A 25,920-nucleotide genomic window follows, 5' to 3' on the forward strand; every position below is an offset into this window, starting at 1 on the left:
ACCTCCCCACACCCTTGCCCCTACCACCCTGAACTTCCCTCGCTCTTCCTTGAAGGATCTGTGCTGTGTCCTATCGTGTCTCCACTCACGCTAACCCTCCCACTCAGTCTTCCCATTTTGCGTCTGGCAAACGCCTACTCGATCTCTGGGACCTAGCTCAAATGTCACCTCCTTGGTGAAGCTGTCCCTGCACCCTCCCCTGCCACACACAAACATCACCCATCCTCCTCTGCACTTCACCAGCCCTTGGAGCACAGCACACACGGGTCACAGCTCTTACGATGGATCTCAGTCAGGGGTTCATGTTAGTCTCCCCCACTAGACAAAAGACAGGCAGTCCTGTGCTGGCAAATAGTTCACAATCAGCACTCAAAACCCAACCAAACAAAGAAGACCAACTTGTAGTGTTTGCTGATTTCCACGGTGTAAATGCTCCCACCCGTGGTCATTTTCAAACTACCAACTGAATGTGGCTCTAGAGAGCCAGCGTGGGCTGGCTCCGGCACACACTGGGACAGCTCTCGGTGACCACTGACTCTCCAGCACCTGGCAAGGGCCTGGACCACAGAAAATGTTGGTAGAAGAGCAGAGTGAAGAATGGATGGGTGGGTGGGTGGAGGATGCTAGAAGCAGCTTGTCCTTTGCCGGTGACTGCCACACAAAATGTCACAGAAAGGAGAAAATCCTGCCGAGCTGCCTTGCTGAAATGTCTTGCCTGATGTCAGACAGACCCTGCCTGTCCTAGGGACCAACATTCTCCAGTTACAGATTTATTCTCTAGGGGATAAAAGTTTTTGGCCATCAGGAGCCCCCAGGGACTGACATAGCTGTGAATGATGCTATACCCCGGTCCAGCCCTCACCTCTCAGAGCCCCTAACTGGTATCCTCGTCTCTAGATGGTACCCTATCATTTCACCCTTATACACTTTCCAGGGGGATGTTTCTCAAACCCAAATCTGATAATGCAGATAACTAGATGAGAGGACAAAGCCCTAGGCCCATACCCACATAGGCCTGCTCCTAGCAGGGTAGTACCAGGAATAGGGGCGGAGGACTTGGAAGTCAGAAGTGAATAACACCAAGGACATGATGATGAGCATCTGACTCTGCCAAGGCCTGACCCTGGCCCAAATGGACAGAGATTAGTGCTAAAAACTACTCCTGGGCAGCCCTTCCCCTACTGCCCACCTGACCCCAGTGATTAAATTGACCAATTAGCTCTAACACTGGACATTAACCTCCCTGGGGTCTTTCGTCACAACCTGTGTTTTCATCCTAGTTAATGCAGAGGTGGGAGTATATCCTGGTACCTTGCAGCCTCGACTAAATTTGATGATGAAATCTGACAGCTGAGCCAGACTATAGGTTTTGCCCTAGCCAACCTCAGGAAGAGCAGTGTGCAGCTGCTATTGCCAATTCAAAACTTCAGGAAACCCAAGACGACATCCCGTGGGTCTGATGAGCTAGAGTATAAAGGCTGTGGGATGGCACATTGGTGCAAATGGGGTTTTTCTTCCTGGTGAAGCTGCCCTGGGTGAGCACAATCCCTGGGAAGCTGGCCTGGCCTGTGCCGGACAGAGGCTGCAGGAGCTCCTAGGGACAGCTCTGCTGCACCCCTGGGCCCTGCATGGTTAGGGCTCTTTCTGTATGATGGGGTTCCTCCCTGCCCCATGTCATGGCTCACCCAGGGCCAGCAAGGCCTCAGCATGGCTGATGTTACTGTGGCACCAGGACAGGGCTGGCAGGGCCCCCAGCCCCCAAGGCTCCACTTGGGAAGGATGGGCTTACCTTTGTTAAAGAAGTCACAGTCGTATGCTGAAAGAGAGAGAACAGAGACCGCTTGAGAAGTCTGGAACCGACAGATAGCCCCTAGCATCCCAGTTTTCCTTCCCCAAGGGCCAGGCCTGGCCTGCCTCCCAAACTCCAAGATTCAGGCATGGTCATTGGATTCAGATGTCATACGGCACAGGAAATACAATGGCTCCCCACTGTGCCCCCAGCACAAAGCTGAAAGCCTGGCCCAGCGTAGGCACTCACCATGTAGCGAATGAATGAATGAATGAATGAATGAATGAATGAATGAATGAATTTTGGGCAGAAGGATGTGTTTTGTGTGTTCCTGAAGGGCAAAATTAGAATCAAGGGATGGAAGTTCCAATCAGAAATGTTGCGGAAGGTCCTGGAGGAATGCAAGCACAAGATAGAAGTCGGTTTTCCAAGAGCCTTGGTAGGGAAGGGACTAGGTGCTTCCAGGATTCAAGGCTTTTTCAGGCCGCTGCATGCAGTTTCCAGCAAGCTGTGACAAGCTCCCACAAGCGTGTGCTCAGCTCGCTCTCTAGTGGCCAAGTTTAGCAACACAGCCTGCTCCCCTAGCGCCTCAGCCAAGGAGTCCTCAGGTCAGTTTATTGGGGTAAGCTGGGGACTTTGAGGGGGCATCCAAATCCAGGAGCAAGGCCATGAGGAGCCAGGTGGGCAGACCTGGGATAAAGGCTGAGGAGGGGCCTCTCCATTCATAGGCATGGTTTGAAGAGATCCATTAACTCCGCCCCACGCCCAAAACTCCATGATCAGCACTATTCCTTTGCATTTGACATCACCCTCTGGAAAGCGCACTAGGAAGATTGACCCACTGTGTGGCTATGCGCAAGTACCTGCTTCTTCTCGCCTTTGGACTCAGAAGACTGAACTGGAAAATTAGAAGATCTCTGAGTCTCTGGTTTCAAGTGTGTACCAGGTTAATGGGAGGCAGCCCAGAAGAGTCGCCAAGAGCCAGTTCCCTAGAGTCAGACCTCGGTTAATCTCATCTCGCTCATTCATCAGCTGTGCATACTGGGACAAGTTGCTCAACCTCTCTGAAATTTAGCGCCTTCCTCTATAAGATGGGACCACCGCTAGTATCTGCCCCACAGACTTGCAAGGCCTGGACTAGGGTAAGGAAAGTGCTCACTTCAGGTGCAAAATTTAAGGGGGCATCAAGAATCTCAGTAATCAACATATATAATATTTTAATTCAATACTTTTTAAATTTCAAAATTAAGGCAAAATATCATGAGGAATGAAATATCAAAACTTAAAGACAGGATCAGTGACAGCAGCTTGCCAAGCCATATTGGAACCTGAGGCGAAAGGAAAAATCAGTAATATTGACCCTGTCATACTTAAGACTTTGATAGTTTGTTCGTCAAAGCTACTTTTGCATTCATTTTGAGTTTTGAAAGATACTGCCTTGAACTATGACTTATGGTGACTACTGATCGTTTTTGTGCCCTGTTAAATCTTGGACCCAAGTGAGTACCTCACTTGCCTCCCCCTCATCCTGACCCTGGATATAAATGAGTTAATGCACAGAAGGCACAGGGCCTGGCACACCGTAGGTTCTCACTAACTGTGTGTTCCCTTCTCCCTTCCGGAAGGATTTTTATCAGAGAAGTAGAGAGAGAAGCAGACTGCATGAGGACCTAGGGCATCTGTGGTGGAAGGGTCTCAGGGGGAAACGGGCAGAAAAAAAGGAGAGCAAAGGCAAACTCTGCTCCACCTTCTTCCTAGGTCACCCTGTCTAGAGCCCCCAGGGCTCAGGACATGCCAGCACCCATGTCCCCATGAAAAATGATAGCACCTTAGCAATAGCATAGAGCACTGTGCCAAGCCCTGTACATGCGTTATCTCATTTAAATCTCACAGCACCCCTGCAAGGTAGATACGGTTCTCCTAACCCTCAATTACCACTCAGATGGAAGCAGCGTGCCCCAGGTTACCCTACTTGGTGGAGCTTGGGTCTGAACCCAGACAGTCTGAACCCCAGAACCTGTGTTAATACCCACTGCACACCAAAGTGAGGCAGGCTTGCACCAGGAAGATCATGGATGTGCAGGGAAAAAATAAGAATCAATTAATTAATAATTTAAATTTCTATGTTTTATTTCATATTTTAAGAATTTACTTTTGTGTCTGTTTTGTGATATACACTTATACTACTACTAGCATTTATGTACATGTATTTATGTATGCATATGTACATATGTGTGCTTGAAATATTTTTACTTGATAAGAGTATGCAACCAAAAGCATTTGCAGACCATCATGGCTCTAAATATACTGATAGCACGTCTCCGCTGACAAAGGGCTTTGACATTCACTCTCCTGTTTGATCTTCACAATACACCTGGTGGGGCAGGTCTATTCCTATTTTTCAGTTGAGAAAACTGAGCCCCAGAGAGGCTGAGTGACTGGTCTGAGGTCACACAGCTCACACATGGCAGCGCTGGGTCTGGAACCCAGGGCTCCTGACTCCTCTAGCAAAGTGGTTAAGAGGACAGGTTCGTAGCCAGACTCTCTGGGCATGAGCCCTGCCTCTACCACTCACCTGTGTGACCTTGAGTAGGTTACTTACTCTCTCTCTAACCTGTTTCTCCAACTGTAAAATAGGAATAAACAGTCCTACTTCACAGGGTAGTTGTAAGAATTCAATGAACGATACACACAGAGCAGTTGATGCCGGGCACATAGGAAGTAAGCAGTAAATGCTAGCTAGCCAGAGTGACGGCACCCCACAGGCCTGCCCATAGAGGGCTCCTCTCTGCCCCTTGGATGGTTGGTCTAGAAGACACTTACGGCAGAGGCGTGGTGTCCTCCAGTCGATGGCCACCCCATGCTGGCAGCACTGGTGGGCATAGGCGGACACACTGGCACAAAAACACTCACAGTCACCGCCTCGGCTGCACCCACATGTGTCTGTCAGGCAGTTTGAGTAAAACCAAGTGACATCGACCTATAAGAGGTCAGAAGTCAGAGGTCAGAGGACTGATCCTGAAGGTTAGTCTTGAGGCTTCCTGGCTGATGCCACTCGGCCTCAGGGAGCAGCAGGAACATGAAGGGACGACAGGACGGGGCGAGCTGCCCGTGTGGGGTCCGGGACCTAGGCTATTGGATCCAGGAACTGAAGGTGTGGCTGAGATACAGACATGGGGTATGTATTGCCAGCCAGGGCTAGATGACCAAGACAATCTGACAGCAGCCTTTGAGTCCCAGGAGGGTGCCAGCTATCTTCTGTCTCCACTGAAGGCAGAACAGGCAGCAGGCCGATGCCACAGCATGAGGGGCTTGGGATCACTAACTCAGAAGAAACTACTGACCAGGAGGAAAAGCCAGGTTGAGACAGGCTCAAAAGGGCACAGAAGCTGTGCTTGGCTGTGTGTCCTGGCTCGTCTGGGGAAACAGGACAGTCTCATCGAAGCATGCTGGAGGCAGAGGAATGGCAGAGATGGGTCTCCCTTCTAGACCTGAGGTGTCCCTCCCAGGCATGGTGGGGAGGCGGGTCTGAGAGCAGAGGGGATCCTGGGGAGCAGGGAGGGGGCTTAGGAGCGGCTGAGGTTGGGGTTCACTCACCACAGGGTGGCAGGTCTCAAAGACTTCACTGAGCAGGATGCTGCACTCCTTTTTGGCAAATGGTTCTCGGAGAGGATTCAGGACACACGTGTCCTGGGGATCAAGGCTGTCTGGACACTGAGGGGCAAAGGCAGGGCTGTCAACCTCCCTACCCACCAAATGCCTGTTGCCTGATGCGGTGGACAGGCTCTTAGAGTGGCCCCGTTCCCCACCTCTGGTGTCCACGTCCTTGTATAATCCCCTCAACGTGTGTGTGTGTGGGAGGGGGGCACTTAGGACTTGCTTTAAGCCTACAGAAGACGGCAAAGGTGATGAAGGGACATGGGTGTGTGTATGTGATCGCATGATTACGTTACAGAATTATTATAGCAGAGCCCATTTTGCTGCAGTCTCTCCCTTGCTGGCTGTGAGGACGCAAGCAGACATGTTGGGGAAACTCACATGTCAGGGACAGTAGGTAGTCTCTAGAAGCTGAGGGTCGTCTCTGGCTAACAGCCAGCAAAAAACCCCCGGATGCTTTCAGTTCTACTGCCGCAAGGAACTGAATGCTGCCATCACAGCCAGTGAGGAAGCAAGTCCCTCCCCAGCTGACGCTTCAGGTCAAAGTCCAGCCTTGGCTGACAGCTTGGCTGCCGCCTGTGGTACCCGAAGCAGAGGACGGGGTCACATCGTGCCCTGACTCCTGACCCACAGAAAATGCGGGATAGTAATACATGTGGGTGGTTGAGTGCGGCTGAGTCTGTGGTAACGCCGCTACACAGCTACAGGTAATGAATATGGATTTCCCTGATGTCTGCTGACCCTCCTGCCTCAGGCCTGTATTTTCACGAGTCCCCCAGGGTATGCCCACGGGGATTAGTGAGAGAGAAACATGGGGGCCGGGGGCGGGAGGCGGGCAGCAATAAAGGTGTCAACCACTCAGCCTCTCTAGAATGGGATGGGTTAGAACACATTTTTCCAAGGCCGTGAGAACAGCCTTATCCCTCCATGACTGACAGCTCCCCGACTCCAGTCTGCATAGGCTTATCTCAATCTACTCCCCAACAGAGAATCAGGGACCCCAGATCACTCAGTCCAGGAAAGCCACTCATATCACCACTCTCCGCTGCTGTGCCCATGGCAGACATAACTCATCACCCACAGATTTCCTTCCAGCTGAGCTGGACGCAAGTCATAGATATTTCTCAACCCAGTTTCCCAGGCAGCCTCTTTTGACGGGTCAGAGTTGTCACATGAGGTGAAATCTATTCACCATCCCTCTCCTGGAACAGTTCCTTCACTTCACAGAGAACCAGAGGAGATAGGACTCACTCAAGGTCACCCCACAAATTACTGGATTATCCAAGATAAGAATCCAGGTCTTCTGCTCTCAGTGCAGTGCTCACAACTTGGCAGACTCAGTCACACAATTTCCTAAACTTTTGGAACACCCCCTCCACCCCCCTTATTTCTGCCTCTGCTAATGTTGTCCTCCCTCTCAGAGGCCTTCTCTCTGATATATTCATCCTTCCAAATATGGCCTATTTTTTCAAGTATCACACTAGTCCCACCTCCTTCAGGAAGCCTTCTCTGATTGCTTCAACCCACATGGGTCTCTCTTGGTCTCTCCTCTGTGCCATACCTAGTGCCAGGCACTGGGGGCACAGAGACGGGTGAGATGGTCATGCTTCATCAAGCCTCACATTCCTGCAAGGTGGGCATCTCTCCTAGGACACAGACTTGTCTCCTTCCCACTCTTGCCCACCTCCCAAAGCCTAGTCCAGGGCAGGTAGGTGTGCAGCCCGATGAGTGAGACGGGACGGTGCATGTCCCCTGCACCACAGGACAGCCTAGAGCTGAGGATGCTAGCTCAGAGGATGAGAGAGCAGTTGCAGGAGCAGCCTCACACTAATGTCCCTCTTCCCTGACCTGGGCCACGTTTTCGCAGTTCAGGCCAGGGCCCGTCTGGGGGAAGCTTTACCTCGACTGCAGCCCAACTGCTGCCAAACTCCTGCGGGTTCGTTAACTCTAAGTTCTCCGGGGTCCTCATCTCATTGATGGTTTTTAAGTCAAAGTTCCCACAGAGTCCTGCCAAGTGGCCCTGAAAGAAGAGAGGACACCATGGTCAGTTGCAGGGTCCCTAGGGGTGAACCATTGGCAGAGGTGTCACCATGAGCCCATGAGTCTGTCGTGAACCCAGAAGCAACTACTGGCATCACAGCGTGAAGAGGAATAGGAGAAGGGTCAGAGGAGGAGGGGCACAAAGCGGGGTGGGAGGGGGTGGGATCGGACAGAGGCACGATGCTCCCAGCTCTTCCATGAGGGTGCAGCTCACCCAAAGACACCCAATGGCTTGGCTCAGCCCCAGGCAGGAGAAGAGGGTCCCGTGAGGGTCACTGCTCATGTGACTACCTGCCACTGTGGCCCAGCCTGGATGTGCACGGTGGTCCTCTGGTCCCATAAGAGGGTGATGTGCTCCCGTGGGAAATGCACCAGTGTGAAAAATCCTGCTCGCCAGGTGTGGACCTCCTGCTTCTCATCCAGGAAGCTTTCAGGACTCTAAAGGGACAGAGATGGGCATTCTGTTTTATTATTATTATTATTATTATTATTATTATTAGTTTCAGGTGTACAAAACAATGCAATAGTTATCCTTTTCACCCCTCACAAAGTGACAGCTCCCCCTCCCCCCATCCACTGCTCCCCACCCCGAATATCATACATATCTATTACCATTCCATTGACTCCATTCCCACACTATACTCCACGTCCCATGACTATATATGTATTAAATTATAGTTGACATATAATATTATTCAATGGCAGCTTCAGATGTACAGTGGAGTGGTCAGGCCTCTACACCGTCCATGAAGTGGTCTCCCTAACAAGACATGAAACCACGAAATGGTCATTCTTTTTTTTTTTTTTTAAAGATTTTTATTGGGGAATTGGGGGGATGGGAACAGTGCTGGGGAATTGGGGGAAGGGGAACAGACAAGTTGCTGTCCTTTTGTTCTTCAGTCTAGTTGTGGAGGACGTTGCTTCACTGGCCCAAGTTGGCACCATCATTGCGCTCTTCCCGGGTGAGGCAGATCAGTCGCCGGCTTCTGGACGGCCGCTCACTGAGGCTGCTGGCTGCTCACGCTGGCTGCTGGCTACATACGGTAGCCCATGGCAACCCACTGCCACAGGGGCTGCAGCCTACGCCATCGCGGGTGACTCACGGGCAGCCCAGCTCCAGGTTGAGCTGTTGTTCAGCATCTTAGCTGTAGAGGGCACTGTCACTGGTCCTCATATGTGGGATCCGAACCGGGGCCCTCTGGTGTTCCAAGCCAGCTCTTAACCAACGCGCCACTTGGCCGGCCCAAGATGGTGATTCTTGAGGCCAAGCGTCCCCAACAAACACTTGGGTTGGCTGGGCCTGGCTATAAGTCACTGCCAAGCCCCAGGACCTCACCAACTCCTCTGCCTCCCTCACACCCTGACATTGACCTCTGTCTTCCTAACCCTGGCCAGGGAATTCAATCTGGGCTGCGGACTCCATGGCTCCAAGAGAAACTGCTATGGTAAGGAAACCAGTCCTTAGCCCCCTTCTGCCCCTAGCCCCTGTTACCCTGCAAATTGTCTACACAACCTTCACCTCTACTGGGCCTTACGGGATTTCCTGAGTCGTCATCAAAGATGATGAGTGAGTTCCCAACATGGATGGAAATAAATTTCCTGCAGATGATGCCAGAGCTGTAGCAGTTGACATTTTCTACAATCACGGAGAAGCTGAAATCAGATGTGCTCTGAGGAGAAAACAAGTTACTTTAGTAAAACCAGGGAGAGTAGAGATCCTGCTGAGAGACACAGAGGTAGAGGAACACGGACTCTGAAGTGGTTTTCAATCTACTTCTACTTCTTATTAGCTGTGTGACTTTGGGCAACGTAGTTCAATTCTCTGAAGCTGTTTCCTTTTGGGGTACCTAGGGCAGTGTTTAGCAATGTAGTGACTCTCCAAAACATATCTAATGAATGAATGAATGAATATATAACAGTAATGACAGGGGCATAGGGGAAGGGGTACTCTCTTACGTACACTGATGATAGAAGTGTAAGTCTTTTTGGAGGGCAATTTACAGGCACTGAACAACATTTTACATGTAAATAATTTTTTATAGCAATTCCACTTCTAAGAGTCTAGAGATACATCCACAAAAGTATTCACTGAGCATTTCATTATTGGCAACACCCTAAACGTCCATCAATGGGGAAATAATAAAACAAACTAGAGTACATCCTTTCTATGGAGTTCTACAGGAAGAAGAAAGAAAAAAGTATGTATTGACCATATGAGATAATGTTCGAAGTGTACTATTAAATGAAAAAAGCAAATTGTAGAAACCTATCCATATAAACTAAACTCGTGTGTGTGTGTGTGTGTGTGTGTGTGTGTGTGTGATGGAAAATGATCTTCAGGATTCATACCTGACTGTTAGGAATAGGGAGTGGTATCAGAAGAGATGTGAAGGGGAATATTTGTTTTTAATATAATGCTTCTACATTGTTTTAAATGTTAATGAAGACCATGCATGGCCCTTGAAATTTAAAAAGTCAAATAAAATGGGTTCAATGATCTTAGTCTTGTGGAGTTATTGAAATTATATGTAAGAGCCCAGTACAGTGCCTGCCTCATAAATAGGACTCATTCCATAAAAGGTATGTCATTATTACTATTATTACTATTATATAATGAGATAGACAGGCTCTTTAGACAGGCCCTTAGCAAAACCAAGGTCCCCTTGTTTTTGTCTGTGTCTGGCACTCTCCCACCTGCCCTGTTGGTACCCTTTTTTCCTTCTGGAGGGGATCCTGCCTCTACTGTGCCCCGCAGCGCCCATCACCACTCCTCCTCCTCCTGGTGAGCTGAAGGCTTTAGCACGTAGCTCCTTAAGCACAACAATTTCCAGTCAGATCTCGTGGTTCAACCCTGACCTCGGCTCTGCCACTGTCTAGCTGTGTGACCTTAAATCCCCTAAATCAAAGTTGCTACATCAATAACACGGGGTCAATGAATGATCTCGCAGGGTTGCTTTGAGAAGTAAGTAAAATAATCCACAAAAATGGCTCAATAGACCACCGGGCTTACAATAAAAGTTCAAAAAGCATTAGCTCTTATTATAAACAGAAAAAGCATGGGGACCCAATAGGACAAGGTTACTGTGGTGAGTGGACAGGCAGTGCTGAGCTCTGTCCAGCCCCTAGCTTGCTCCCCAGCACTTCTTTCCGCCTCTAGATGGCCACAACCCAGGGCTTGGATCCCCCACCCACCCAATATGCATCGTCCTGCCCTAACGGGTCCTCAGCTGCTCTGGGTCCCCACGGAGCCAGCCAGGCAGACACGTCCGGCCGTCCAGAAGCTCACCTTGACCAGGTGCACTTTGCACGCACCCACGAAGTCGAACGGGAGCCCATCAAATGTGCGGTAATGCCGGTCGCCGTAGGCTGTGCAGGTGGAGGCGCAGGGGTGGAGAGTGCACTGGAACGAGCCTCGCTGGCACACACTGAAACACATGCACCCAGACCAGCTCACAGGGCACGCCGCCTACCCCCACCCCGAAGATCTGACAGAGACACTGCCTGCTGAGCTCTCACTGTGTGCCCGGTAGGGAGTGGGGTGCAACACGTATCATCAACCTCCCACAGAAGCCTGGAGGGTGAGCCTCTGCATCCCTGCTTTATGTAGAAGCCACAGGTGTTAGAGGGCACATGGCTGTGCACACTCATGTATGCACATCATTAAGGCGAGAGGAACCCCTGAGTCAAGGAGACCGTTCTCCTCCTACAAGAGACAAGAGTTCACAAACGCTGAGTGGCTGGGAAGGGCTCGCACAGAACACGGTCATCTCTGAAACACCAGACCAGGAGCCAATACACCCAGCCCGCCCTACAGCTACTTTACACAGGACCTTGTGCCAGCCTGAGCCCTTCGTACAGTCACTGGAGTATGATGTGGGGCCAGGACAGGGCATGGGTTCCACTGGGTGGGGGTCTCCACAGGAATGAGGTGAAGCATCCTGGTCCTGTCTCCTTCCCCTCTCCATCTTAGCCCCACTATTCTAGCTGATGTGCTTTGGTCATTGTCCAGACATTTGAGGAGCCAGGACTCAGTCCTGCAGACACATCTAAGGCTAGAGGAGTGCTGGGATGCTCAGAGCCCCAGAAAGCTCAGGCTGGGCCCGCTGCAGGGGTGCAAGAGCACAGAGGGGATATCGGGGAACCTCCACATGCCCTTCAGAGATGCTCTCTATGCCAGGAACCTCTGAGGGCATATGGCAGAGATAGAGCCACCCAGGCTGGGAGACATGGGCTGAGAGGCCTCGTGGATTGTTGGGGTAGTTACAAGGCCTATGGAGGGGTTATTAGGGGAATCTTGACATTTAAATGATTTACAAGGCTGGGAAGACTCTTGGCTCTCCAAGAAGCAGAGGATAGGTGGAGATCAGGAAAATAAGTTGCTTAAAAAGCAATCATCATAGACACTTCTAGGAGCCAAGACTTTGGAAGATGAGTTAATGTGAGTTAGGCCCAGCAGCAGTGGAAGCCTGGGGGGCTGTTTAGGTAGAGTCTCTACCCACTTCCTATCCCCAGTGCTTGGCCCAGTGCAGGACCTACAGAACTGGTCCCCTGTGTGTTCCCATAGAATCCAACCCAGGCACAAACAATTTCACATATGTATACTTACATTATTTATGTACACATTGCATGCAAATATATTCACATATACACTAACTTACTTTCACATACAGGCATGTACATATTCATAGGAAAACACAAATGCACATTTATATACGCATACATGTTTAAGCACATAAATACAAATTGTATACCCAATGCATGTACACATTCACACACTTTGCACATATATATACCCACATACTAAATAAAGGCATATGCTCACAAATATATATAAACACACCTGTATACATATACAAATTCATAACTGTATACTCACTAACGTATTCAGGTTTATGAATGCCTACCTATTCACATACATGCATGTGCATATACATTCACATATGCAATCTATGCATTTTGGATTTGTGCCCACACTTACATATTCATATAAACATGCAAACACATCATCATGATTACAAATATGTGGGTACACACATTCATATACATGTATGATAAATTTACATTCATGTAAATACTAAAAAAAAAAACACTCTCCCAATTTTTTCTTATGCATACACTTGCATACAGAGGGTGCCAAAAAATGTATACATTTTAAGAAAGGAAAACTGTATTAAAATTGTAATAAAATATACTGATAACAAAAGATGAATACACGTCACGTTTGACTTCTGCAATTACAAGAGGTGCTCAAAGTGGTTACTATCAGCACCTTGACACTTCTGGTTATAGACACTACTGCTTGAGCAACGATGACCAAAGTGTCCACTTGTATACATTTTTTGGCACCCCCAGTATGAATGCAAATCCCTACATGGCACACAAACACACAACATGAATATGAATATGGTGGAAGGGGGAATGCTAGACTGTGCTCCTGAGCCTAAATCCTATATCCATCCTTTCCCCCTTCCCTCCCGCAGCAAAAAGTAAGGGACCCTCACTTACCAGGTATGGCAGGGAGACATGACCTGGTCCCCAGGGAAATACTCCTTCCCCTTCCAAGTGCATGGGCACTCCTCCGGCAGAAAACACGCATCCCCATGTCTGAGTAGGCTGTAGGGACACAGTAAGCAGGTGGTCAGGAAAGCATCCTCCCCATATCTGGCGTCAGTGGAGGACCCTGCATCCACATGGACGCCCCAGAGCGGCTCTCACCACTTATCCTAGAAGACACTGACCATGCAAACACTACCAGCCTACTCAGTGGAGCTCAGAGGTACCTTGATAACTGGCAAAACCAGACCCAGACTTGGAAGTCTCTGCCACCCATCAGGAAGCAAGGCTCAGCTCTACCAGTCACATCCCCCAGCCAGGCTGCATGCCAGTCGCCCCTCAGGCGCTAGCTGTATACCAATGAACAGACCATGGACGTGGGCACTGACCCTCCTGTCCATGTTGCTCATGGGGCAACCAGTAGATCTGCACTAAATGTTAAAGGGCGTTTTTCAGGAAGATGGGAACTCAGCCCCACATGAAGGAATGAAGAGCTCAAAATGAAAAATACGTTGGTAAATATTTTAGAAATTATTTCTTTATTTCTTTAAGAGAGAACTAAGCATTGAGGGCAAGATTAATGTCAGTAAGTTGTGGGGTTTATAACAGATGTAGAAGTAAAATGTATGACATTAATAGTACAAAAAATGAGAAGGAAGCAAATGAAAGTATTTCTGTTATAATTTTGTTGCAAGTATTCTACAGAAAGAGGTAAAATATTAATTCATGGTAGACTGTGATAAATGAAAGATATGTATTTTAATCTGTAGAAAAACTTCAAAATATGCCAAGATATACAGTTAAAAATTAATAAAGAAGATAAAATAGAATACTAAAAAATGAATGACACTAAAGGCAGAAAAGGAAAAACAAAGAACTATAGGACAAACAGATAATAATAACAAGATAGTAGTATTAAATCCAATCAAATTACATTAAATGCATAGACCCTCCAATTAAGAGGAAGAAACTGTAACATCAGCTATAAAAGCAAAGCCCACATATATTTTGTTTACAAAAGTCACAACTGAACTATAAAGACACAGATAAGTTAAAAGTAAAATGATGGGGGAAAAAACATGCCAACACGGGTCATAAGAAAGATAGAATGGCTATATTAACATCAGAGAAAGTAGACTTCAAAACAAGTAGCATTAACAGCAATAAGGAGGGATATTTCATGATAATAAAACAGTCAATTTATCAAGAGAACATAACAATTCTAAATGGGCAAGCACCAAATCACAGAGTTTCAAAAATCAGAAGCAAAACCTCACAGAACTAAAAGGAAAAAGGCAAATCCACAATTATAGTTGGAGATTTCAATACTCTAACAATGCTCTTGACCTAATTGACAATTAAAGAACTCTCTATGTAATAACAGCAGGATGAACATTATTTTCATGCATACATGGGAAGTTCACCAAGACAACTATATTCGGTACCATAAAAAAAACAGTTTCAAAGGTTTGAAATTATACAAAGTATATTCTTTGACCACAATGAAATTAAATTAGAAACCAGAAACAAACTGATATAAGGAAAACTTCCAAATATTCCAAAATTTAGTAACATTTCTAAATAACCCATGGATCAAAGACAAAATCACAGAGGAAATTAGAAAATATTACAACAAAAATAATGAAAACACACTGTATCAAAATTGGTAGAGTGCAGCTAAAGCAGCGCTTACAGGGAAATTTTTAGCTTTAAATGTTTATATTAGAAAATAAGAAAAAATTATAATAAAATACCTAAACTAGAAAATGAGAACAAATTAAATCCATAGTAAGTCATAAGAAGGAAATAATAAAGATAAGAGCAGAAATCAGTAAAATGGAAAACAGAAAAACAACAGAGAAAATCAATGAAACTGATATCAGTAAAATTGACAAACCCCTGGCAAGACTGGATAGTAAAAAAAGAACAAAAGATTCAAATTACCAATTTAAGGAACAAAGAGGAGACAGCACTCTAGATCCTACAGATATTAAAAGGAAAATAAGGGAATATTTGTACAATGTTAAGCCAATAAATTTGACAACTTAGATGCAATGGACAACAAAAACATCAAATACTTACGAATAAATTCAGTAACAAACGTACCAAAACCTTTATGTGAAAACTATGAAACACACCTGAGATAAATTTTAAAAGACCCAATAAATGGAGCAATAATGCCATATTTGTGCATTGGGAGACTCATTAGTGCAACGATGTCAGTTCTCCCTGAATTGATCTACAGATTCAACACAATCCAAGTCAAAATCCCAGGGGCTTTTTTGTAGAAATTGACAAGCTGATCCTAAAATTACATGGAAATGAAAAGACCCAGAAGTGCCAAAAAAAACTTTGAAAAAGAACAAAGTTGGAGCACTATCACTTTATGATTTCAAGACTTACTATAAAACTTTAGCAATCAAGACAGTGTGATATTGGCCTAAAAATAGACAAAGAGATCAATGGAACAGAATAGAGAGTCCTGAAATAGACCCACATTTATACAGTCAATTGATTTTTTGCAAAGGTGACAAAGCAATTCAATAGAGAAAGGAAGGCTTTTTTCTTTTTTTTTTTTTCCTAATGGGACTAGAGCTGGATATCCATCAGGAAAAACAAAACAAAACAAAACAACTTGACTCCATTTTACAACATATACAAAGTATAATAATTTTAAATAGATTATAGATCCAAATGTAAAAGGTAAAATTGTAAAGCTCCTAGAGGAAAACACAGAATATCTTTGCAACCTTGGAGCTGACAAAGATTTCTCAGACAGGACACAGACAGCACTAATCACAAAGAAAGAGATGATAAATTAGACATCATCAAAATTTAAAACTTCTGCTCATCAGGAGTCTTTAGACATATTAACATGCATTAAGTAAAAAATGCAATCCACAGACTGAGAGAAAATATTTGCAATACATATATTTAACAAAGGACTTGCATCCTGAATATATAAAGAACTTCTACAACTCAATAATAAAAAAATAAAATCGACCAAAAAAAAAGGGTAAAAGTCTTTAATGGACACTTCACAAAGGAAGATATATAAAAGGCACATGGAAACGTACTCATCATTAGTCATTAAGGAACTACAAATTAAAACTATAATAAGATATGATTATGTTCTCACTGAAATAACAAAAATGAAAAAGATTGAAAACATCAAGTGCGGATGTGCTGCAGCCAGAACTCTCAAGCAGTGAGAGTGTAAAATCGTACAAATGCTTTGGAAAGTAGTTGGGCAGTTTCTTACATAGCTAAACATATATCTAGCCTAGGGCCCAATTCCATGCTGATGAGTCCATCCAAGAGAAAGACATAGCCGCCTTATTCAAAATAGCCCCAAACCGGAAACAACCCAAATAGCCATCAATATTTGAATTTGGATAAATGAATTACTATATATTCATACAACGGGATACTACTGAGCAATAAAAAGAAACAAACTACTGGAAAATGCAACAATCATTGGATCAATCTCAAAAACATATGCTAAAGAAAAGAAGCCAGATATCAAAGGGTAGATACTGTATGATTCTATCTTCATGAAGTTCTAGAACAGGCAGAATCCATCTTTGCTGAAATGAGGGGCTAGGGCAAGGAACCGCCTGGGAAAAGGCATGGGGCATGAGGGAATTTTATTGAGATGACAGAAGTGTTCTGTATCTTGAGAAGGGTGTAGGTTACAAGAGGGAATAAATTTGTCAAAGCTTAGCAAACAGTATACTTAGCATCTGTGCATTTTACTGTATATAAGTTATGGCTCACTTTTTAAAAATTAAAAGGGAAAAAAAAACCAGGAAGGCACCAAAAGCTAATTGGAAGCTTCATATTTAAGGGGCGCCCACCATTTTGTTGGGGAAGCCCCAAATGTCAGTTTTTGTAGTTTTTGTTGTTTTTTTTTTTTCTCTTGGTCCAGCCAATTTTCAAAAGAATTCTCTTTCATCTCAAGCCTGGGAGACAAAAGTTTCGATGCCACCCACTTGGGAACCAAACTGGGGAAGAAGGCTGGGGTCCCAGTAAGCTTTCACTTCATCTCCCTGTTTTCACTCTGCATCTCATCCCTCCTGCTGTCCCCAACATGAAAGTCTTTTGATTTGGTTCCTCTAGAAACTCACTACCTTTCTCCTGCTGGATGGGGTTAGGGCAGTAGCAAGGCCCCAGGAAGTGGGGGAAGAAGGCATGGGGGGTTGGAGGGGCTGGCTAACCACTCTTTACACAGACTTGCAACTCATCCTCCTGTCTCCCTCCCACCATCCCACCTTCTGAGATGCCTGGAGCCTCCTCTTCCCAAAGTTGTCAACACAATATAGGTGGTTCTCCTTGGTCTGCAAGCATCAGCTGTCAACCTCTGCTCAGCAAGGTCAGTTTCTAAATGTCCACCTTTATTCCTTCTTCAAAAACTATTGACCCCCGCTCGCGCCACTGTCATTCCATTCCTGTTCTTTTTGTCCCTGGGGATTTACACTTTTTTCACTCTTACCAACATGTCATTGTGATTATCGGAGGAAGCAGGGGAAAAAAGCATATGCTTAAGCCAGTGTGTTCTCCCTGAAGCCACTTAACCCTTCTAAGCCTCTGTTTCTGTATGTGTAAAATGAAAATAATGACACCTTCCTCTCAAGGTCATTATGAGAATTTAATTATAGACCTGGGCACACTGCCTCACGCCTAGTCGATACACAATAACATTGGTTTCTTGACCCTCCTTTCCCCATAATTGCATCAGACAACAGCAGGAGGCGAGGTCATTGCTTTCCACCTTCAGCCCAGACTCTGTCTCTCACTGCTTCCTTAGGGGTCTTCCCTGACACCCACCTTCCATCACTCCCTCCTTGCCCTCTGCAGAGCTGCCTGCACCCTTGGCACTTGCTATGTGCCTACCACAGGGAAGAGGAGTATGCAAAGACTTGGAGCTTTGGCCTTTGTTCTCAAAGGTGTCCTCAATCTGTGGAGCACCCTTCTCTTCCCTGTTAAGACACCCTCTCATTCCAAGATCCTCTCAGGGGAAGGGCACAAGTCTTTACGGAGCACCTACTGTGCAATGCCAGCTCCTTGTAGCCACTGTCTTATTTAAATCTCACAGGAACCCTGCATGGTGGGTGTTACTACCTTCAATTCACAGACGAGCAAACTGAGGCTCACAAAAATTGTGACTTGCCTGATGTCACATAACTAGTGACAAATATTAAACCCTGTGAACTGTGGCTGTTCTTGGCACAGTGCCATGACCTGGTCTGAACTTTGAAAGGCCTGGAGCAAAGCAGAAGGATTCGAGCACCGCTCTGTTCAGATCAGTCCTGCAAACAGCCAGCAGGGACTTACAGACAAGAAAACCAATGCCCAAGTGGCCACGTAACTTGTCAGAGGTCACCCAGCCCATTAGAAATCTTCACATCATATCCTCCCCTTTGGAGCCTGGGGGTTAAAAAGGGAACCCCACTTTGCTGTTTGGATCTTCTGAGTTAAATTAATCCCTCATGTTGGACTGTGCTTCAGAACCTTGCTATTCAAAATGTGGCCCCCAGGCCAGCAGCACCAGCGTCTCCGGGGAGCTTGTTAGAAATGCAGAGTCTCAGGTGGAGACTCGTGTACATGTTAACATTTGAGGGGTACAGCCTTAGACACCCCGAAGCACCTTCATGACAGGGATCTCACTGAATCCCTCATTTTCCGATGTGCTCCAGGAGGAAGCCATCAGCCCTCGTTTTATAGATGAGGACCTGCTCAGAGAGGTCACGTGATGAGTCACCGGCAGAAGCCAGCCCAGCTCTCCCAGCTCCAGCTCGCTTCTGTGGCCTTGCCACCATGCTTGGCAGTGAATGACCCTCGGTTCCTGACCCCAGAGGCCCTGACACCCCTGTCCTCAGGCCGAGAGACAGGCTTGTACACCCCAGGACAGTGCTGCAAGAGGCCTTCAATGACAGACACTCTTTACAAGCTCCTCTGAGGCCTAAGGGGCAGCAGACGGTAGCTGAGTCTAGGATCCTGTGCAAGTTCTCACATCTTCACAGGGGTTTCTTGTGCACGGATGCCTTTGCCTGGGAAGGGTCACGCTCATAACCCACATTATTTCCTCTGTGTAGGGGACCAGACCTTGGGCCTCACGGAACCAGCATGTTCTGGCCAATGGGCAGGGTTTGAGTCAGGGTTCCAGGGCAGACCATTTCCCTCCATCCTGCCCCTGGCCTCAGTTTCTTCATCCGCAAAATGGGAATAAGTATCCTTCCCTCCTTTCTCCCGGGGATGCTCTGAGATCGAAGGAGATAATATCAAGGTGTTTTCTAAACAGCAAAGCTCCACCTGACCAGCCTGTCCCCTTCCTACCCTAGAGGCCCTGACTCTCCCACCTCCCTCAGTTCCCTTGGCCGCCAGGCCTGGGCCAGAGCTCCCAGCTCAACACTGATCTCTGCACAGGTTGAAGAACACAGCCGCTCACTGCCAAGCCATGGGATGAGGTGCCCGACTGTCTTCTCAGCCCATACCTGAAGCAAGACCAGCGTCAGGAATGAGAACTGGCAGAGCTGGGCGCTGGGCCCCTGCAGCCACCTCGGCGTACAGAGCACCCACAAGGCGACCCACAAAACACAACTCATGTGGGTCTTCCAGCTTTCATGGCACCCTGGGGGGACACAGGGTGGGGCCTTTCTTTCTTGAGTATTATGGGGTACCAGCCTACCACCTGAGGGCTCTGGTCAGACTTTTGCATGGAAAGAGGTTAAAAGCTGAAACACAGAGTTCCTGTTTCATGGCTTTAAGCCGCTGGACCTTTAGCGTATGCCAGACACCCCACTCAGTGCTCCCACTTTAGTACCTCGTTGAATCCTCACAACAACCTGTACAGGTGCTAAGTGTTGTCATGATTCCTATTTTACAGATGAAAACCAGCCTCAGACAGGCAGGCTCCTTCCTTACTCAAGGCCGCATGTAGGTAATAAGCAGGAACAGGCAGAATCCAGTTCAGGCTGGCTCCCCACGCTCCTGCCCTCTCTCAGATTCCTCACTGGCCATGACGTTGTCACTAGCCAGCCCTGGGCTAGTGCCTGCTGCAAGGCTGTGTGAGGTTCTCCCCTGCCCCTCACTCCCTTCATGGTTCCTACTGGTGCCAGCCCTCAGGAAAGGGAGACCATGGCAACATGGATACATACATACCCTTGGGGACAGGCACAGCCTGAGAGGCAAGGGCCACGGGCTGGCACACTCAGGTTCAGCAGCTGCTGCTCACACGTTCTCTCTCTGCTCAGCTCCGGGTCACTGTGCAGGTCACTGCAGTTCACGAAGACCTGGCCCTCGGGGCAGGCAGTGGCTGGGAGAGAAGAGGGTGGGTGCTGGGAAGAGCGTGAACACTCAGCGGGATGCTCGGAACACCTGGGCCTGGGGTCAGCTCCTGGGTGGCAGGGATGGCCAGGGAGACCTGGGAACCCAGAATCTGGGAGATGCAGGGAGAGATGGGGCTCTGATGCTTTCTTGTGGCCCGGCTGCTCCTGAGGTGTCCCTGGGGCTCCCAGGTGCACATCACAGCAGGAGGGGAGATGTGTGCTGTCACACAGCAGGACAGCTGCCACAGCTACCAGTACCAATGACTGAAGATGTCCTCCCCACCAGGTACTCACATACATTTTCTTAGTTAATCCGCAACAACCCTGTGAGGTATTCTTAGCCCCCATGTTCCCATATAATGGAGAGAAGCCGCGTCTGCTTGCAAACGTCATGATAATGTGAGAGAAAGTGCCCCAGGGAGACCAGGAGAGGGATAAAAATTGGGTAGCCATGCAGCACAGCAGGGCAAACAGGGGACTTCTAACAACAGGAAGTCAATTTCCCATGATCTGTGTGTCTGTGACATAAACCCACTCTCTCTCCTTAAACCCTCAGTCAAATTGGCCATGCACCCTCATACCTGTGTGAGTGATCTATTTTGGGGAAATCAGTAAAAGGGAGCTGAGTTTCATGCCCAGCCTGGAGCAGAGATAAAGGAAATGCCACAGGAGATGCAAGTCCCAAAGAGGCAGAACTCCGAAGCCAGAAGCAATAAAAGGAAAACACTTTCAGGAATATACATGGAACAGGAGAATGTAGCAATGTAGGTTATGTACAACAGTTAACAAAAGCTCAGAGGGGTAAAGTAAGTTACCCAGGACTGCACAGCTAGTGAGTGCTAGGCAGGATTTGAACCCAGGGCTGCCTGGCTCTGGAGGCCCTGCTCTTTGCCACCTGCCGTATAATTATTCTCTGGTCCCTTCTGCCAATCTCCATCCTTAACAGCCTCCTCGCCCAGGAGGCCCTCCCTGAAGATTCCAGCCCCCTGCTCTGCCACCATCAAGCCACTCACAGGCTGACAGACCACCATGCCAGCCCACCCCCATCTCTATTGCCTAGGAGAGTCTCAAAGGCCAGGCTGTCCTTCCCATCTCTGTGACCCCCACATCCTGCACTTGGCTAGGTGGAGAGTCAGCCTCAGTAGACACTTGACGGCTCAGACCAAGGAAATCCAGGACCCAGAGAGGTCAAGGGACTGTCTAGACACCCAGCCAGTTGCCCCTAGGGGAGACAGAGTCTCAGCCTCTCCTTCTCAAGGAACAGGAGGGACAGCCACTGCAGGGGGTGGGGGAAGCTAAGGCTGGGACAAGATTTCTGGATGCCACCCTCCTAGCTGGAGCCTTTCCCAAGAGGGCGAGGGATACAGAAGGCTCAGTGTAGGGCATGATCTGGCTGGGCTCTTCCCATCCTGATCTGTCCTTGAGCTCCCACTCTCCTCTCCAGAACCCCACTACCATGGGGAAGAGCCAGAAGAGCCCCCCTCTATTCCAGCCACTCTTACCTGGGGCTCTGCTATCGCAGCTCATGACTCCATCTTTGCAGTGGCTGTAGAGAGAAGCGTGGGCGGGGGGTGGGGTGGGGGTTAGGGAGGGCACTGGAGTCAGCCGACCCAGTCACTGTAGAGCCCAGACACAGAACCCCAATCACTGTCCCATGCAGGGTTCAGACAGATATCCCGACTCCCTGTCCCTGGCTCCCTGTGCAGAGGAGGGTCAGTGTCACTCCATGGAAAGTTCTGCTCAGGTGCACTTTCTTCAGACAGCAACCTCCATTTAAAGAGAGGACAATAACACGGCTATGTAGGGAGCTCACCAGTGGCCCAGGGATGGGATGTCACTGTCTCCAGGTGGATAGTCCACTCCTTGAAAGTGGCAGGAGCACTGGTTCCTATAAAACCCAGAAACAGAGAAAAGGGAGCCGACTCAGGAGCTGGGGCAGGGACTGACAAAGACAGGGACCCACTCCTCAGCCAGCCAGGGGCATCAGGACACAGAAGGAGGTCATGGCATCTACTGTGACATGGGACACATGCCCAGGGAGTGGGGAAGCCAGCCTGGCACCAAGGACAGAGGTCACGGCTGGGTCCCAGGTTTGAGAGCCATCCACCAAGCTTGGACAAGGACAGCCTCGCTGGTCTCTACACGCCCAAAGCCAACCTCCTTTGGACTATACGAAGAGGGCCACACTTCCTGAACCTGCGCCATGGCGGGGCCAGGGCGCCTACTCTTGTCCTGGTCACTCACACCCAGCATCGGTTCTGATCGCACAGTGCTTATGCCATACTGGTTGTTAAATATTTTGAACACCAGGCTAGGCCCTCCAAACATGTCACGCCATCTGTCCGTCACAGGGATCCTGTACGGCAGAGATCCTTATGCTCTTTTGGTTCCTCGCTGTAGGTCATCTGAGGGCAAAGACTATGTTTACTCCTCACACACCTCCCATAGCACCTGACGGTGATGGCCAGGTGCAGGCCTGGGAGCAGAGCAGTTGAGGGCTGGAAGGGACATCAGAACTCATCCAACCCCAGGGCTTCTCAACCGCCTTCTCCTTCTCCAGCCCCCCACCCCCATATCAGCTACAGAGGCTCCCCTGGTTGGCAATACTCAACGTCAAGGCTTGGGGGTCAGGGCATAGGTGTGGATCTCAAGGATTATGTGGTTTGAAAAGGTCTCTGAGTGATTCCAGTAAACCCCCAAAAGGCCATCACTCAGTTGAATATGATACCACTTTACAGATGGAAAAACAGGCCTGGAAGGGACCGAGGGCCTTGCCTGTCAGCCCTGGGATCCTGCGAGGTCACCACCTCCCACCTCCCTCTCACACTCTGCTTTTCAGCCACACTGAGAACATATCCAGAGCCAGCCTCAGGGCTGTCCCCTGTCCCCTCTGCCTGGAATGTTCTTTCTTCACTTCCCTCAGGTCTCTGTTCAAACATCACCCCATCAGAAAGGCCTTCCTTCCACGCTCACCTCCTGTGACGTAGCAGTAACTCTTCCCCACCCCCACAGACTCTGATTCTCACTCTGCTTTATTTGGCTTTATAGCTCTTCTTACCACCAGACTCATAAAGTATCTGTGTTTGTTTGTGATCTGTCTCGCCACCTAGACTGTGAGCTCTGTGAGGGCAGGATTCTGTTTTGTTCGCTGCTAAATCCCCGGGGACTAGAAATGTCTAGAACATACTAGGAGGTCAATAAATATTCATAGAAGGAGAGGGGAGGGGAGGAGGGAGGCCCTCTGGGTTCTGTGGGGCTGTTCTGTCTTATGGGGAAGCCACACTGGAGGGGCCTGAAGAGCCAGAGCTGAGGAGAGGGGCCTGGGAGGGGAGTCCAGAGGAGGGAGCCCACTCACCTCCCCGCCTTAACCCACCAAGGTCCGCCCTGCGACTATGAGATGAAGTAGGAACATGAGAGGCCCAGTCAGGCACCCCAGTCTCAGATGTCCTGAGGACCCCTGGCCTCCTCCCCACCTGACACAGAGGTCAAGCCAGCCTGCTCACCTGGGGACACAGAGGTCAGCCTGGGTGTCCAGATAGGTGTTCGGTGGGCAGGCACAGCCCTCCACACACTCATCCTCGCTGAGGTCACCACCATCATTAACCCCACAGGCCTCAGGGCTAGCCAGGTCCTGGCAGGTTTGTCCACATGGGGCCACGCAGGGACTATACTCCTTGGTGGCCTCACAGGACAGAGCTGTAGTGAGAAATAGAACTGTGCTTTGTTTCCCCCATCCCCACAACTGTGTGGGATGCGGTCATCATCCTGATGAGGAGAACTGAGAACCAGAGAAGGTTGAGACAATTGCTCATGATCACTCAGCAGGCAAAGGTCCAAGTTGGGATTTGAACCCAGTCTGACTTCAGAGTCCCACTGTCTCCCACAGCACCAGACTGGCAGGGAAGCATCAGGTCTGGGCCCCACTCCCCAAGTTCAGCCTGGACCCCACAATTGGCGTTTGCTCTTCTCTACAGGGCATTCTTCTTAGGTAGTGATATTGGGGGAAGGGTGGAGGTTACCATCTCCTGACAGCCCTGCACCCACCCAATCACTCCCACACAGATTCACACACATACACAGGTATGTAAATACACATGCACTTCCACCCCTCACTTCCACTGCTGTCATACACGGGCTGCAAAGATTGTGCCCCCGCTCGCAGCCTCTTGAGGCCTTCTGTCCTGACTGCCCTCTCCTCATCTGGCCACTGCTCCACTCCCCTGGGGTCATCTATACCCTATCAGAGCCAGTAGATCCACTGAGACCGTCAAGCTCAGTTGTTCTTGCTCAGGCTGCTCATCAAAGCTACCTGGGGAGCTTTTAAACATGCTGATGCCTGGCCCCCAATGCCAGATATGTTGTTTTCATTGATACTGGATGTGGTCCAGATATGTGCATTTTTAAAAAAATTCCCGAGTCTGGGCCGGCCAAGTGGCTCAGTTGTTTAAGAGCTTGCTCAGGGGTTTGACCTCTGAACAACAGCAGTTTGAGTCCGGCCCGAGCTGAGCTGCCGCTGAGCTGCCAACAGGTGGCAGGATGGCTCAGCTAAAAAAAAAAAAAAAAAAAAAATTCCCGAGTCTAATGTGCAGCCAAGATTAAGAACCACTGGTCCTGTTCAATCACCTGTGGAGAAACGTTGGCTCAGAGAGGGGCAGGGCCTTGCCAGGACACATAGCAATTACCTCCAGGGCTGGAATAGAACTCAGGCCTCCTGACTCCCGGCACTGTGACTTTTTCATTTATTCAACAAACATTTCCTAAAAGCTTACTGAGCGTGGGGCCCTGTGCTGGGTCTGGAGGCACAGAGACAACTAAGACGTGGGGAGGTGTGTGGCCCAGCGTGGGGGTGTAGTGGGTAGGGGCCAGCTCATGCTCGTTGAGCCACATGTGCACCCAAGGGCCAGTGGTCTTTAGAAAGCTCACTCTAGCTCTGATCAGAGTGGTAGCAATGGCAGTGGTGAGAAATGGGTACATTTGGAGCTGACAGGACTTGGAGACGGGCTAGAAGAGAGGCTAAGACACAAGTAGTCATGTTTCACATGTCCCAGGCATCAGGCCTGGGTTACCAAGGGGACAGGGGCCCTTGGCAGAGGTAGAGAAGCAGTTTGTGAGGCAGGGGTGTTAGGATGGAGAAGACTGTGGGACGTCCCAGTGGAGAGTTTAGGGGAAAGGTTGACACTCAGGTCTGAAGCTCAGGCTCGTCCAGCTGCCCTCACATGGGCACAAAAGTGGGGGGCACTCACCACAGGCTGGCAGGCGGGCACGGAAGTCAATGGGGAGCCCGTGGCGCCGGCACAGGTGGGCATAGTGGGCCAGCGTGGCACACAGGCAGGGCTGCCCACAGCGGCAGACGTCCCGGCGGCACTGCTCAAAGTAGGGCACAGGGCTCAGGTACACAGAGCAGGGCGCAAACAGCTCCCCTGTGAGCACGCTGCAGGACTGCACCGCAAAGGAGGCTGGGACGGAAGCACGGGGGTGAGGCCCAGGGGTCTGGTTTGCCTAGGTCCCCAGGCCCAGCCCCTTCCTCCCTCCCCACAGCTCAGGGGACTGTGT

At 48.9% G+C, this 25,920-nt stretch overlaps 1 protein-coding gene across 1 annotated transcript in view; it reads right to left on the reverse strand.

Annotated features, from left to right (window-relative positions):
• OTOG (otogelin) overlaps positions 1 to 25,920 on the reverse strand; it is a 73,590-nt gene that overhangs the window by 29,165 nt on the left and 18,505 nt on the right. Inside the window, exons 19-31 of the mRNA XM_019652522.1 lie at positions 25,611 to 25,823; positions 23,871 to 24,063; positions 22,181 to 22,255; positions 21,870 to 21,913; positions 20,201 to 20,354; positions 12,992 to 13,099; positions 10,773 to 10,911; positions 9,022 to 9,156; positions 7,778 to 7,924; positions 7,347 to 7,466; positions 5,387 to 5,503; positions 4,613 to 4,769; positions 1,790 to 1,816 (exon numbers count right to left, since the gene is read on the reverse strand). Coding sequence (XP_019508067.1) covers positions 1,790 to 1,816; positions 4,613 to 4,769; positions 5,387 to 5,503; positions 7,347 to 7,466; positions 7,778 to 7,924; positions 9,022 to 9,156; positions 10,773 to 10,911; positions 12,992 to 13,099; positions 20,201 to 20,354; positions 21,870 to 21,913; positions 22,181 to 22,255; positions 23,871 to 24,063; positions 25,611 to 25,823 — 1,629 coding nt within the window. The remainder of the gene's footprint in view (positions 1 to 1,789; positions 1,817 to 4,612; positions 4,770 to 5,386; positions 5,504 to 7,346; positions 7,467 to 7,777; positions 7,925 to 9,021; positions 9,157 to 10,772; positions 10,912 to 12,991; positions 13,100 to 20,200; positions 20,355 to 21,869; positions 21,914 to 22,180; positions 22,256 to 23,870; positions 24,064 to 25,610; positions 25,824 to 25,920) is intronic.

The sequence above is a fragment of the Hipposideros armiger genome, unplaced genomic scaffold (assembly GCF_001890085.2).
Source record: "Hipposideros armiger isolate ML-2016 unplaced genomic scaffold, ASM189008v1 scaffold_181, whole genome shotgun sequence".
In the NCBI taxonomy this organism is placed as follows: Eukaryota; Metazoa; Chordata; class Mammalia; order Chiroptera; family Hipposideridae; genus Hipposideros; species Hipposideros armiger.